General features: G+C 49.4%; 2 protein-coding genes across 2 annotated transcripts in view; both read left to right on the top strand.

Annotated features, from left to right (window-relative positions):
* Positions 1 to 1,932, top strand: part of ARIH1 (ariadne RBR E3 ubiquitin protein ligase 1) — a 47,525-nt gene extending 45,593 nt beyond the window's left edge. Inside the window, exon 14 of the mRNA XM_088538179.1 lies at positions 1,679 to 1,932. Within this exon, the coding sequence (XP_088394305.1) occupies positions 1,679 to 1,763 (85 nt within the window). The 3' untranslated portion in view covers positions 1,764 to 1,932. The remainder of the gene's footprint in view (positions 1 to 1,678) is intronic.
* A 4,136-nt stretch (positions 1,933 to 6,068) lies between these two features.
* Positions 6,069 to 14,752, top strand: part of BBS4 (Bardet-Biedl syndrome 4) — a 28,730-nt gene continuing 20,046 nt past the window's right edge. The window contains exon 1 of the mRNA XM_010224267.2: positions 6,069 to 6,123. The gene's annotated coding sequence lies outside the window, so the exon portion shown is untranslated. The remainder of the gene's footprint in view (positions 6,124 to 14,752) is intronic.

Here is a 14,752-nt window from a genome sequence, read left to right as displayed (position 1 = left end):
CTGTTCTCTTTCAGCATTGCAATGTGTGTTGGGTTCAATCACGTCCCCTGGGCAAAAGTAGGGATAGGAGAGGAGCTGTGCCAAAGGAAAAGGGAGAGAGCGACCAGGTCTCGACGGAGGGAGAGACCTGAAGAACTGGGGCCCAGGTGGCACGTGTGCCACACGTGCGCCTTCAGTTCCAGGGAATCGCTTCTGCACAGTGGAAAAATACAAAGCTGTAAACATGGATGAGTCACAGGATTATGGGTTGCGTTTTTGAGGCATTTTGCCAGAGTCACTAATTTGCTACGTCTAACTGGGGAGGAAAAAGAAAAAAGCCCACTGCCACATTAACACGAGCGTTAGTGGCGAAGGGATTTGCTGGGGTGTGGAAGTAGCTGTGACCTGCAGTGGCTAAGACTGGGTGACTCTATTGGACCTGCTCTTTTGAGGCATTTTGTAACTTTTAGATTGCCCTTAAGTTGGCATCTCAGCTCATGTTGCTGTTTGCTAAAGTCCTGTGCAACTGGATGCCCTTCTAGGGCTGGTAACAGCTATCGAAACCAAATTAAAACCTAATATGGCCTGAACTGCCTGAGATGTAATATCCCAAACCTGCCTGCGTGTTTCTGGGAAGAAAGAATGTGCCTGTCAAGCCTGTGCAGGTCCCCAGTGGACGAGTTCAGTCCTGTCAGTCGCATCCTGGGAGAGCTCTTCATGCGCTGCTCGCAGTGCGTTGGTGCACGGTCAGGACGAGGCCGTCGTCGGGGTGGGCGGACGGGGCGGCGTGGCCGCTCGTGGCTCAGCTCGCTGTTTTGCTCCCGCCGCTTCTGAAGTTCATGACACTTCCAGAAAATGGGATTAAAGCCCCACCAGCAGCAAACAACTGAAGTTGGGGAAAGCGGTTGCTGCGCGCATTCCCTGTCACATGCTTCATAAAATCAACGGGCTTCTGTGTAGGGTGATTTACGCCGCAGCAGCTGGTGGCGCCCAGAAGAGCAGCAGCGGTTTCACGCGCGATGCGGTCGGTGTGATCGGAGGCTGTGCGTGGGCACCGCTGGGCTCGTGGTTCAGGTGGCCCGTGCGCTCCTCGCGCTCGTGGCCAAGGGCGGCTTCGCGCTGCAGCCTCTCGCAGAGATGCCTCCCCTGCACATCTGGCTGGGGCAGAGGAGGCCTGTGCACTGCAGCTGCCCCTCGGACGCCGCCACGGCAGACAGACGTGCCCGGAGAGCAGGAGCCCGCGGCTCCGCGCTCTGGGCCGTGTCCCCGCAGCGAGCGCGTCGTCCCGGGCAGAGCCGGCGCCGGGGGGATTTGCCTGGTTCTCCGAGGTGCAGCAGTCCCCCTGGGGCCGTCACCCCCGAGCTCTGCTCTAGCTTTTAGGAGCGGCAGCTGCTCTTCCTCCACTCCTTGGATTATTAATGGGGATGAGGAGTTCTCGGCTCTGAGGGCCCCGGGGATCTTGCTGCAGGGGAAAACCTTGGGATTTGTGTGTTGCTTTTTTTCAACCAGGGACCTTGACTTAACAACTGGAGTAACCGAAGTCTTAATTAACACTGCTAATGGGCTGCACAAAGCCCTTCTCAGGGGAATCTCCTCCTTTGAAAGCGAGGCGTAATTTAGGCTCACATTCCTTGATGTGCAGAATAAGCTGCGCTTCTCCTAACCTGCTTTTCTCTGTGTGTTGTCTCCTTTTCTGCAGATACTGCGAGAGTCGACGAAGGGTTTTGTTGCAGCATGTGCATGAAGGCTACGAGAAGGACCTGTGGGAGTACATTGAGGACTGAGGCTGGCGCTGCATAAAACGAACTCTGAAACCTTTCCCATCTAGAGTGCTCATGCGATTAAAACAAAATACACACACAAGGCACTACGCCTCTTACACTGCTGGTCTGTAGTACCGGGATTCTGTTTTGTTAACAGAAACTTTAAGTAAATTATATTGTAATAAAAAAAGGTAGATAAACCATTGTACAACAGTATTCTAGACGGCCAATAAGAGTGTGACAGACGCACTAAAAAAAAAGAAAACCCTCCAACTTTAACTTGTAACGTAGCTTTATTCTCCAAGCCCACTCCTTTTTCTTTTCTATCTTTCTTTTCCTGTGTGTAGTACAGATTAAATTTAAACCAGTTTCTTGACACTGCTTTTCATGTCCAAACCAGCCATTTTGATGTACTTTGGTAAATGGGGGGGGAACGTGTCTCTGCCTCCTTCCCCCCTTCTCCTCTCTGCCCCCCAAGTACATGGATGAATGTGGATTGGCTCATTGTAAAGGTGATTTTTTTGGGGAGGGGAGGAGGGGGGTACACAGCAAGGAAAATAAATAAATAAAAAAAACTTTGTATATGACTTTTAAAACAAAAAGAGGACAACACAGTATTTTTCAAAGTTGTATATAGCGCATATGCATGGACAAAGAGCAAGCGTGGCACGTGTTTGCATAATGTTTAATTACAAAAAAAATATTTATTCTTTAAAAATCTTCAAGATTATGTCTATTTGCTGTGCATTTTCTTTCAGTTTGATTTTTTTTTTGTTTGTTTTGTTTTTCTCCCGGGGATGGGATGGGGGAAGCGTGTGCTGGTGTAGTGATTTTTTTTTTTTTAGTTTAGGATGTTTTGTTTTGTTTTGTTTTTGGGTTTTTTTTTCGAGGGCTGTTACCAGAGAAGTTGGGTTTCTCCTCTTCCTGCAGCCTTCTGCCTCTGGCCTCTGTGGTTTTGTGCGTATCCATTGCTGGCAACGGCCCCCTCTCCTCCCTTCCAGCTCCTGATGCTCCTAAAGCCCGTGTGCGTTGCGTTCGTGACGGATGTACATTGTGACTCAGGAGGCTTTGCCTTTTTTTCTATTTTTTTTTGTTTGTTTTGTTTTGCCCACATACCTCTTTACCTGCCCCAGCCAAGCTCAGCTCTTCCCACGCACGCAGGACACGCGCTCTGAACCTCTAGGAAGTGTATGCTTAGGCATTTCTTGTTTTTCTTTATTTTTTATTCCGAGGCAGGAAAAGGAGGGTTATTTCCCACCACTTCTCAAGAGGCTATTGAAAGGTTTCAGCTGTGGATCTCCTCTCCCTCCCCTCTCATCTGTCGAACAGAGCATTCCTTGCTGTCAAGTTTCACTTACATTATAACAAGTCGTAACATTGAAGAAGGAAAGATGACGGAATTGTCTTTGTGTTTGTTTGGGGCTCAATTCTTGGGCGTACTGTCCTGGCAAATATTTAACACTCCAGCTAGTGCCGTAGAAACTGAAATCAGTGGGGGATTTCTTTTTTTCTTTTTTTTTTTTTTCAATTTAAAAGGGGGAAAGAACTAATGAGTTAGCTACTGAGTCCATTTTTATGATTTCTGTAACAAGAGCTATGTTAAAGTAAACAATTGGTGGTGGTTTTATTAAATTTGCTCCTGTATAGGAATTCCTGCTGTGGTATTTTTCGCCAGGCCTTAGTGTCTCCTAACAGTTTCCTGCCAGCGCTGGGGGGATGCGGCCGGCCGGGCCGCGGCCGCCCCGCTGCGGGGTTGGCGGCTGCCCTGTCCCCCGGGCGCACGGGGCCCGCTCCGCGCTGCCGCTCGCCTCTCCGTGGCCGCCCCAGGCCCTGCTTGAGATCGCGCTGGCGGAAACCTCCTGTTCGGGGGCAGCGCGGCCTTCCGTCCCGCTTCCAGCCGCTCCCCCGGCCTCGCGGGCGCCTGAGGCGACCCCGGCTGCGCGCGGGCCACGGGGCTCTCCGCGCAGCGCTGAGGACGGCGCTCGCGTTCCGCGCTGCCGCGGGAGCCTCCCGGCGCCTCAGCCATGGCGGGCGCTGCCCCCCCTTCCCCAGCCAGGGGCCGCGGCCGCCATTTCCCGGCGCCGCCCCCGCCCTCCCCCGGCCGCCAGGGGGCGCGGGCGGCCCCGCCGCCATCTTGCGGCGCCGCTGCCTCCTCCCTGGTTCCGCCCGGCGCTGGTTCCGCCTGGCGCCGCTTCCGGGCCGGCCGGTCACCGTGGCAACGCGCGGGCGCCATGGCGGAGCCGCAGGCCGAGGCGGTGAGAGGCCCGGCCCGGCGCGGCGGGGCCCTGGGAGCGCGGGCGGGCGGGAGGGAGGGAGCGAGCGAGCGAGGGAGCCCTCAGGGCCCCGAACCGCTGCGGGCGGCTCGGGACCCTCTGCGCCCCCCGGGGCGCCCAGCGTTAAATCCCCTGCAGAGACCTGTATTAAGACCAAAAAGGGGCGTTTAAGAGCGTACAGTGAAATATATCTCCTCTGTCTTCCTTATGATATATTTAGGGTGCTTACTATTATATATTAACCTAATGCATATTTTATATATACATATATATAATATGTATATATCATTACATATTAAGTATATAATATACATGTAAATATATACATATGGTTAACATAAATGAAAAGCTGTGTAAGTGTTCTGGGGGGCTCTCTCGCTGAATCCGTAAGTACAACGTCCCTCGCTTTTCCCATGTTTTGCAAAACAGCCTCGTTCCCTTACCTGATTCTTCATTGCCAAAAGCTCTTGAAGAAACTAAGTGGTCTGGGAGCCGTGTCCTGATGGTGGATAAACGCCTTGTTGGAAGGGGAAAACGCTCATCTTGGAGTGCAGGGAGTCTCCTGGGCATCCTACGGGGGTCTGTAGAGGGGCCGTGTTCAGTTTTCCGGGACAAAATGCCTAGCAGCAAGTTATTTGGGGTAAAAAAGATGAGCAATAGCCCCAAGAAATTAGAGAAATCTAACGGTGCTGGGTGACAGGGCAGAGCGTGGCCGGGGTGTGTGTAAGGAACAAAACACAGCGTGTCAAAAAGCGACGGGTCTGAGGGGGCTGTTGCCTCCCAGGTGCAGGATCCTGGAGTTTCGTGGTTCTGCGGAAACATCAATGCTGCGTTTCTCATTAGGGATCAGGAACGCAAACGAAATGCTAGAAATGACGAGGACAGAGAACTGGCCAAAGCCTTCGTGCTTGGCCAGGCCCCAGGGGTATTGCAGTGGCTTCAATGTGCCCAGAGAGCAGATAGGCTGAGTCCCCAGCCTGAAAAGTTGCGTATTTAGGAGGGGAGAGATGACACAGGTCTATAAATGCCAGGGAAGTGGAGTGAGGGTTGCCTCTTCCCCAGGAGAACTGGAGCACGAAGAAAGGGAAGATTCCCCTGTGTAATTCTGTTTTTCTTCTGTGAACGCTGATTTTTCTGACTAGATGGACTGAGTTGTAAGAAGAAGCCAAAGGATGCCGTGTGTAGCTGTATAAAGTACTTTTTAATTTTTTTTTAAATACTTCTTCCCCATGAAGTAGTTACCTGCTTGTCCGTGAGACCAGTTTTGGGCAGGATTTGCAGGCTGAGGTTTGTGACCTGCCCTGCAGCGGGGCTTTGCAGTGCTCCCTCGCATACAGGCTCTGGTGGCTTTCTGAAGTCCCTTCCTTTTGGCCATATATGGGGGGCAAAAGTCTGGCCTAGGGGCGCCTTCATTTTGCTCTCTATATTCTAAAATATTGGAAATGTATTTTAATCTAAAAAATCTGTCAAAAGACCTCAGCTTCACTCAGGCAGATTAATTCAGATTATTATCAAGATACAATCAAATACATTGGGAATGCACCCTAGGAAAAGGACGCTCGCCCCTGTCTTGAATGGGTGGCTTGTTGTGGTATTTATTTCTTCCAGAAAAGGCAGGATGCTGGGTTTTGAAGTAGGTCTTCTTACCCCCAAGGCTCTTGAAATAAACTTCTTTCAGTTACAGCTCATCCTACGAAGCCTTGTTTGTAAAAATGTCAGAAGCAGTTGTTATGGTTTTTATATAGCATTTCTAATGCTTGAGATTTTGTTTTTTAAAATGCGAGGATCAATTTCTAATAAATATCACTGAGCCTGCAGAACAGTAAAGTGCTCTAAAATGAGCGAGTTTATCTAGTTTACACAGTGAACAGAAATCTCCCTGTCGCTCAGGCTAGGAAGGTTTAGTGCTTGCCAAGGCAGAGTTTGTCTGGCAGATATACTGCTATTTTTATGCTCTCTTTTGGGATTTGCTGGTTGTCCTTCCTGATTATCTTGTGGAATATTTCTTCGAGGAATTCTGCCTGCTGGATTTCACACTTTTCTTCTGTCTTTTCAGGTTTCTTCGTCGCCAGCCGCTGCAGAACCTCCAAAATCTCGCTCAAAGAAAGGTTTGTTTTAAGATACGGTTATGACCAAGTTTCTTGGGCAGGTTGATTTTAAGTTTATTTTACAGCATATGCAGCCATCTAGTAAGAAATAAATGATCACAGGGACATGATGAGAATATCTTAGAGTAGCAGGACATGTTTTTTCTAGGGTCTGGGTGATTACTAGCTCAGTGAAGCCATAATCTCTTGGTGGCAAAGTTGATTATACCTCTGGCCTCCATCGCGTTTACTTATAAGATAATATAATTAAAGAGACTCTTTTATTGTGTACATAGCTTTGGAACTGCTAATGAATTTGATTTTCACATTCTTGATTAATAAGCAGCGTTTGCTCATTTTGGCTTCTGGAGGTACTTGGATTCCCAGGGTAATGCCTTGCTGTAAAGATGATCTTTAAGATCTAAAGATGATCTGTGGAGTCATCGTGGCTCATGGATTTTCATGTCACGTTTTCTAAGTTTGGAAGTAAAATGGGATGTGCCACTGAGACCAAACTTGTCTTCAGGTGTTAGCTGCTTTTACCTGCATTTTGCTTGTTTTTCACTTGGAAAGAGAGAGAATAAACTCAGAGCTATTGCTTCGAATACGAGGAACAGGGAGCTGGGCAGACGCATCTATTCTGTGCGAGCTGGGAGCTGTGTCTGCTCCCTGCTTTCACAGGGCAGCAGACGCTTACAGTGCTCTAAATAAAGCAGCTGGGAAGGGCCTGGGCTGGCAGTGTTTGCAAGAGCCAGACTGTCACTCGAGTGCTCCTTCCTGCAGGGCTGAGGTCTGTTAAATCACCTCTGCATGACTGAAGAGTGAGCGTAGTAGCTGAAGAACAAAGATGGGGCCATCGCCGCCGCACATGGGGCAGCGCAGGAGCGCCCTGCGGGAGCTGCCACCCTCGCTCAGCCTCCCCGTTAAGCTGCCACTCGAGGGTCTGGCTGCTTTTAAGCTGCGCAATTTAATATCGATCGTTTGGGAAAACGAACTGCGGCCGCGGCGGCTTCCTCAGTGGCACCGCTCGTGCGGGTACGGACACAGGGTTATGGCTGCGGAGGAAGGGGGCTCTCTTGTACATTGCATTTTGCATCAGCAGCCCTGAAACCAAGCAGGGCAACCCCTTAAAAGAAGTACAGCCTGTTGCATTTGTGCTTTGCTTGTATTTTTGGGAGCAAATGGAGGTATCTTCAGCAGCTGGCACGTTGCTCCTCAGGGAGACGCTCTCCAGGGCTCTGCTGCTTCTCTTTTGGCCGGATTTGCAGCGAGCAAAGCTGCTTTGGGCTGCCGCTTGGCTAAGCTCTAGCAAATGAGGGCAGGAGCAAGATTTGCAGTAGAAGGTGATGTAATGGGGGCCTCTGTGCAGGGGAATCTGATGTTTGGGATGTGAAAGAGAGGAGGGGAAAGGAGAAGTCCTATTGCATACACTTTGGTGGACTTCGGGGGAAAAGAATAGCTTTTCTTCACTAAAAGAAGCTTTTTTTTCTGAGGATGTAATTGGATTTTCTCAAGGAAGGTTCTTATCTTTTAGTTTGCCAAATGCAAGGACTAGAGAAATCCACAGCAATTCTGTTTGTATGGAAGAGAACCACTAAACTCATTGAAAAATAACATTTTTTTTTAAACACTGAAAGATACATTCGCCTTTCAGCAATTTCTATTTTCAAGACAAATGCAAGAGAGATACTGAAACCAACATCAGTGCAAGTAGATCTATGAAACAGGGGGACTGTGTACTAAAATAGATCGGTCCCGGGCCTATAGACAGTTTGGTGGGGATCACATTTGAGTTTGAGTGGAGTGTGTATTATGACCAACAACAGCTAAATACAGCTATTGTACATGAATATAATGGTTATACTGATATACATACTCTTTGTATATATTGGGTACAGCCAAGTTGTTGCTGAAGTCCTAATCTTCATCTCAGCACCTGTGTTCAGCTCCTCTTTGCTTGTGCTGGGTAGAAGGGAGGTATCAAATTGTACCCTTCCGAAAAGGTTTTTGTGAATTTGCTAAAAGCAGTTTGCACAGCAAAGTGCAGAAGCGACGTGCCCGTCGTGTCCCCTCGCTGTCCTCGCATCGCTGGCTGTTCCCTGCTCTCCCGCGAGACAGGGAGAATCAGGAGCGCGGAGCCGCTGTATCGCAAGCGGACATCAGGACGCGGGGAGCAGAGTGACCCTTCGTTAAGAGGCAGCTCTTCAATTAGCTGCTGACGGGGCTGGTCAGTCCCGGGGCGCTTGGCTTGCGAGCGCCTGTAGGGTGAGGATTTGAGAGAGCTTGCAGGCAGCCCAGTCCAGAGGGAAAACGGCCTCCAAACGGTGAGAAAAGGCGTCGGATGCAGCAGTCAGGCTGGAAGTCTCTACATTGAGCAATCTAAAGGGCTTTCTTGGAGACAGACTCCTCGGAGCACCTCGTACTGTGCTTGGTGACAATCGTCACTCAGGAGGTGACGCGGCAGCAGCGAAGCCCATTCATTACCTCGTCCTTGGTCCCCTGCGGGAGAGCTGCTGCAAAAATCAATCCCCTTGGCTGCTGCATCCAGATCCATCGCGCTCCCCGCACAGATTTTTTTTTCCCTGAGCCTCGGGTGGTGGAACGAAGGGAGCTCTGCTCCTCGGAGCTGCATAGGGGTAATATCGGCCTGCTGAGAGAGGCCTGGAATCTCCCTGCTGCCTTTGAATTTAATCCGATAGTTTCCAAAATGCTTTGGAATCAAAACGGGCTCCCTCCCATCTCTCGGCTTCCTGGTCAAATCAGTTTATGGTAACTGATGGTGCTGTTGTAGAGGAGGCTCCTTTACCAGCTTGTAGCATTGGATTTTGTGGCACCTCATTTGAATTCATTTCCTTTTATCATGAAAAATGTCTCTCAGGAAAGGAAGTTCTGGGCTCTCACGGTATTCTCATAATAGACCAGAGGTTCATGGAACAATTTGAAATGCATTTTGATTTTGCAAATAGTCAATCCCGGCTTTTGCTGAGCTACAGTGATGGCTTTTTAATGCTAGGATAGAATCTCCAAAGATTTTTACCGTAATAAATACGGGATAATAGATTAAAGTAGAGCACAATCGAGTTACTAGGCAAAGTCAGGCTAGAAATCCTATAGACGTGGAAGAAGCAGAAGTGTGAATAGGTATGAGCCACCTTCTGTGCTTTCCCAAAGAAGGATCTGGCTGATGATTTTCTGAGCGAAAATCTTCCCTTGTGAATTGTAAAAGGATTAGCAGGGATTAAGTGTTTGGGTAGTTTTGGGATATATTGTAAGTATGTTTGTCTGTGGTTTAGAGTAAGGAATTCTGTCTTGGATTAACTGTGATCTTTGGCAAATGGCTTCAATTTGGTGCTTTTTTTGTTTGTTCTTGTTTTCAGTTTATCAAGCATGAGGTTAGTCTGGTATTCAGTGACAGTATTGGATGCTGGTGTGCTGGTGACTTCTGTTAATGTGAAGAAAGTGTGTGTGGGTCATTACTGTGCAAATACGCAGTGTCCCACTGCATGTCCAGTTAGATGTGATTATTGCGGATAAGTTGGATAATGGGAATAGGGAAGCAGGTAGCAAAATGGTGGGTTTTAAAGCTACGGTTTTAGCTCCACAGTAATGAGGATGTGGCTCCGTGCGGCCCAGAGTTGCCACCCTTTCACTGCACGGATGCATAAGTTTTGGAGAAATGACAGCTAAATAGTATATTGTGTCTTATCAGGGTGGTTTAATTTGCTTAGCTGCATTTTGGATCATTTGCAAGTGGTGTGTTTTATTCTTTGCCAGCTAAATCCCTTGCCAATATATAGTGCACACGCTGATAGTGCCGCCTCTCTCACGTAGGTGCTCGGCTTTGATGCCAAAGACATAGGCAGTGGGTTCAAATAAAAAATGATCATGCTCGCAGATCTGATGGGCAGCAAAGCTCCCTTTGTCTGCTGTTGACTCCGCTTAGGGAGCGCTCGCAAAGATAAGAAATCTTAAAATACCACCGTTGGATAATAAATAACGCCCGGATCATGCAGAAACAGAAGCAAAGCAGAAGTGCCTGTGTGTGAAGCTCCGTGAACGCACCTGGCTGCCTCACGCATGAACCGACGGGATCCCTCCTGGTCCTGGGAACATCCTCCAGACTTGAGCACGACGGAGATCACGAAGCGCCCCAAGGAGCGGACTTGGTGCCCTGCTGTGCCAGGTGCCTCTGAATCCCTAATATATACATTTTTAATCAGTATAATTCCACTATTCGAGGCAGCTTCAAAGCTGCTTTTAAACTTGTAAGAATGAAATGGATGAGAAATCCAGATAAAAACCTACCCCCTTGAATTAAATTAATTAATACTTTTACGTGCATTAAGGAGAGAAGGTCCTTGTGGGAGTGTCAGGTGCGGAGCAGCGCGGTTCCCACTGCCCGTACATGCTGCTCTCTTTCCATGCCATCGTGTTCAAGACAGATTTTTTAGCCCTTTTGAACCTACAGCCTTGTTAGAAAAACATGGTTTCTAAATAATGTAGATCAGTTGGTAATATGCTTTCATCTTTGCATGCAAAGGGGATAGTCCTGTTGCATTTAATTTGTTTAGGTTGTGATACAGCTGTTAGTTTTGAAGAGTTGGAGCAATAAACCCAATGACCATTTTGGGGTTGTGATATGGTAGCTGCAACGTATGTGCCCCCTTTTTCTGTCTCAGATAGCTTTCCCCTTAGATTTGTATGTCCTTCCTCGCTTCTTCCCCTTCTCCCCAGACCAGGCACCCAGTCCTGCCCGCTCCGTAGGGAAGTGGCGCGGCTGGAAGCGGGAATGTGCTGGTGCAGCTCTGCCCTCTGGTGTGTGCACACGAATAGCTGCGCTTGCGGGGTCAGCGCCCCGCTCGCAGCTCCAGCGCCGCAGTCAAGCTTACTGCAAAGAACAGCCCTGCTGTCACACACCAGCACGGTGTCACTGTCACACCAGTGACATCGTTTTAGGTCTAGCTCTGACATATGGCCACCAGCTTTATACGGGCCGACTGGTTAGATAGTGTTGGTTTAGTATCACGTTTCAGCCGGTTCATTTATTTGTGAAGTTCCTTAAGGACCCGTGATGCCAGGCGAGTTTCTTTGGTGTTTTAAAGCACCCAGTGAGTCGGTGTCTGATGGTGTCCTGCTCCAGGTAACGTGGCATCTCCTGTTGTGATTTTTTGTTTAATTGGATAAAAGAAAGGAGAAACACATTTAGGAAGGGTGGGATTCATTTTCCTGCATTTACATATCTCTGACTTAAAATTTTAAAGCTGAGCAGATGTTTTGATAAATGGGAAGTGCAGCGTGGTGCCTTTCCTCTGCCTCCTCCTAGCCCCCTGCCTTGGAGGTGGATGTTTGTTCCTTGGGGCCGCCTGTTCCTTCTCTTTACTGGTGATGGAGTCCCAGGCAAGCAACTCGCCTGTCTCCCTTCTCAGATTCCCGGCTTAGGGGAGATGCATCCTGCTCCAGAACGGCAGAATTAATACAGTGTATGTGGCTTTAGCACAAGCCCTTGTGTCCTTAGGGACATAATTACCTACAGGCTTTAGGTGAACTCCCTAACATCCACTGCACAGGGATGGTGGAAGGTGCCAAAGAGGGCTCCCAGCTCAGGGAGGAGTTTCTTAATAAAAAAATCTTGCTATTATTCAGTGTATAACCACGTGTTATGTTATCTGCAGCTGTCAGATCCCACAGATAAATCCTCTGATGCTGCAGCGTGCTTCCACGTGGTACTCATGTGGTGCCTTATAAAAGACTCTTGAGGGAATAACGGCTTCAACACTTGCTTAGGAAGGAGAGTTGTGGGGAATGAAAGTCAAAAGCAGGTAGTAATTTGGGCTGCCCAGCTTGGTTTTTCAGAGTAGTTAACGGTGTGTATTGTAGTACTTGCACGGCCAGCACGAGCCCCCGTTGATGTTGCTCGAGTGTGGTGCAGGTCCTGAGTCTGTTCAAGTCTTGCAATGAGGAGGTGATGGCTGGGCTGGCTAGCTGTGTGCTGACCCGCGTTGCAAAGCTTCGTTCGGTGGTTTTCCAGCATCAGGAGCAGCTTTGGGACAGGATCTCAGGGGTATTTCTTTTCTCACGAGCAGTGTTACACCCCGTTCCCAAAGTGCTCACCCGTTGCTTCCGTTCTGGTCCTGTCCCCTTTGCTGCAGGTGTTCAAAGCCGCGAAGCAAATGCCACAAGCTCCCTGTGATGCTCGTGATCAAGAACAATTTTAGTTGCTGCCCAACCTTGGTTCAATTTTATATTCCAGGGTTAGACTGGAAATCCTGAAACCTCCGGTCGCGTGCAGTTAATGCAGAGCTGGTCGTGCAGGATATTCGGGAATGTCTGCAGGCAGCACCGCTACTCCCGCGGGAGAAGCGTCTTCCATCCCTGTGTTGCCGGGGAGGAGGCGGTGCGTGAACGTCGGGCGCCGTCTGAGCTGCTTTGGAGATGCCACTTTATCGAGAGCCATCTCTGCAACCTGCGATTCGGGAACAGCAAATGGACCCAAAGGGAGCTCCAGCTACTGCCGCTGCTCACCAGAGCAAGTGCAAGGCTGCAAGCAGGGTCAAATCACATGTACATATTTATTTCCCCACCTTCCCACTTCACTTTTGAAGAGGAGCGGGTGCTGTAAAACATTCAAACCAAATAATCCCCAGCAGCGTTTGCACCATGCAAATAAAAGCATCTCTCTGGGGAGTAACACAGAACTTTATGTCTTAAAGCAGGCGAGTGAGCGGCATCTGCGATAACTCTTGCAGATTTATGCAGCACCAAATGCCTGTTGCCGTTGGTTTTTCTGGTGTCTGAAGCAGACCTAAGCTGCAGTTTGCAGCACAGAGGGCTCTGCCTCTTAATTTTGGCCTGTTTTCCTGCAGGGGGAGGTGCAGAGTCAGGAATGCTGATTTTTTTGTTTAAAGCTGCTCCTGCTTTTCAGCCGCTTTCCAGTTTTCTCTCTAGCTATGGCGAAGCTATTAATACATGGTAGTAGGATCCCAGCTATGACTTATGGCTTTCTTGCCAGCATCCGAATTGTATATGATGAGCTTTATTAACCCCAGCTGACTGTAAATAACTGGCAACCATACAGGTTTATTGCTTGATTTAAAGGCCTTCCTGCAGCAATTTGCGAAAGCAGAAACCGGGGGAAGGGGATTAAACAGAGAGGGCTACAGCTGCCGGCAGAGGGGACTGGGAAACCCTCTCCTTTACTTTTCCCTGTTGTTTATCTGCATTTTACATGTGTTGGTGTACACAGACACCTGTAGTCTCATGCCTGTATTCGTATATATAGATACCCTCACGCAATAAGTGCCACACAGCAGACACAGTGTTCTCTGGGTGTTTATTTTTTTGAGTTATTTTTCGTCGTTATTGAGTTTTTCAATACGTTACATCTCCATTTATGCTACCTTCAAAAGGGCACCTGGGTGTGTAAAGGATCCTACAGGAGCTTTCTTACAAAGCTGTAACGTGTTTGCCTTGCTGCGTGCTCAGGAGAAGCCTTTGGGTGCCTGAACAGGGAGGAGAATTTCCTGTTCAGTTTGCGCGTGTGCCTGCCTGGCCAGGGAGCTGTCAAATGCTTCACAAAGCCGCCAGTTGCTTTTCAAATCTCGAAATCCTGATATCAAGAGCTGAAACAAGTGCTTTCCGTGCAGCATTCCTGCTTTATTTTGGCCAAGGCAATTCCCTGGCGTTGCGTTATAGGTCGGGTTGGTGCCTTGTGTGTTTGCTGTTGCTTTTGTTTGGGAGATGCCCGTGATGCAGGGCGGTTTGTGCAGGCTGCGTTCCTCGCGACGCAGCTTCCAGAGCTTGAGGCAGAGTGGAAATGGGCACAGCTGCTTTTGGCCTTGCTTCTCCCTCCCTAGCAACACTTAAATAAATGCAGCTGTGGCAGGAGCAAGCGTCGTTCGGCAGCGCGTTTGCACGGAGCTCGGGACACGTGAGACGGGACCGCACGATGCGTCGCTCCGCGTTTCCCACCTGCTGATCCTGCGCAGCGCTCGGCCCATGGCGACGAGCAGGAGAGCTGGGAATAACGCTGGGGCCGAGCTCCCGGCTGGCTCTTGTTGCACGTGCCCCGAGCAGGAATAGCTGAGAGAGACCCTGGCGAGAGCCAACATCCCCGGATCCAGAGGCACCTGGGGATGCCGGTGCTGAAACGGCTCGTGCGACGTTATCCCTAGGTGGGGAAGCGGGGCCTCGGCGGCCAGACGGCTTGGATCATCTCATCCATTTCTGTGGTGCCTGCCCTGGTGCATCTAGAGCATGCAGGATAAAAACCTCCTTTCCTTTAATTACTTTCCTGCAGTTTTCTTCCTCCGACAAGACCAACAGCTGGGAATTGGAGATCCTCACTCGAGACCCGCAGCAGGAGAGCCAGCAGTCCCCCTGCGCCCGGCGGTTCCTGGGCAAACGTGCCTTTTGCTCAAGCAAACATTTCTCCCGTGGAATTTGATAGGAACCTTCAGGGTAATTTTTTTTTTTTATGTACTCCCTCCTTAACCTGCGTCAAAACCCCCTCATTAAATCTAAAAAGCGCCGCTTAACAGACTGCACCGAAGCTAGAACCACCCAAGGGGAGGATGGAAGGCCGGGAGACTGACTGGGAGGTTTTCACAAAAGGGAATCGTTCCAACTTTTTTTCCCCCTCAGTCCTTCAAGC

The sequence above is a fragment of the Tinamus guttatus genome, unplaced genomic scaffold, assembly GCF_059628265.1.
Source record: "Tinamus guttatus ecotype Peru unplaced genomic scaffold, ASM5962826v1 Tinamus_guttatus_pri_ptg000942l, whole genome shotgun sequence".
Taxonomy (NCBI): Eukaryota; Metazoa; Chordata; class Aves; order Tinamiformes; family Tinamidae; genus Tinamus; species Tinamus guttatus.
The sequence above is the reverse complement of the archived record's forward strand: the minus strand, read 5'-3'. Positions and strand labels throughout refer to the sequence as shown.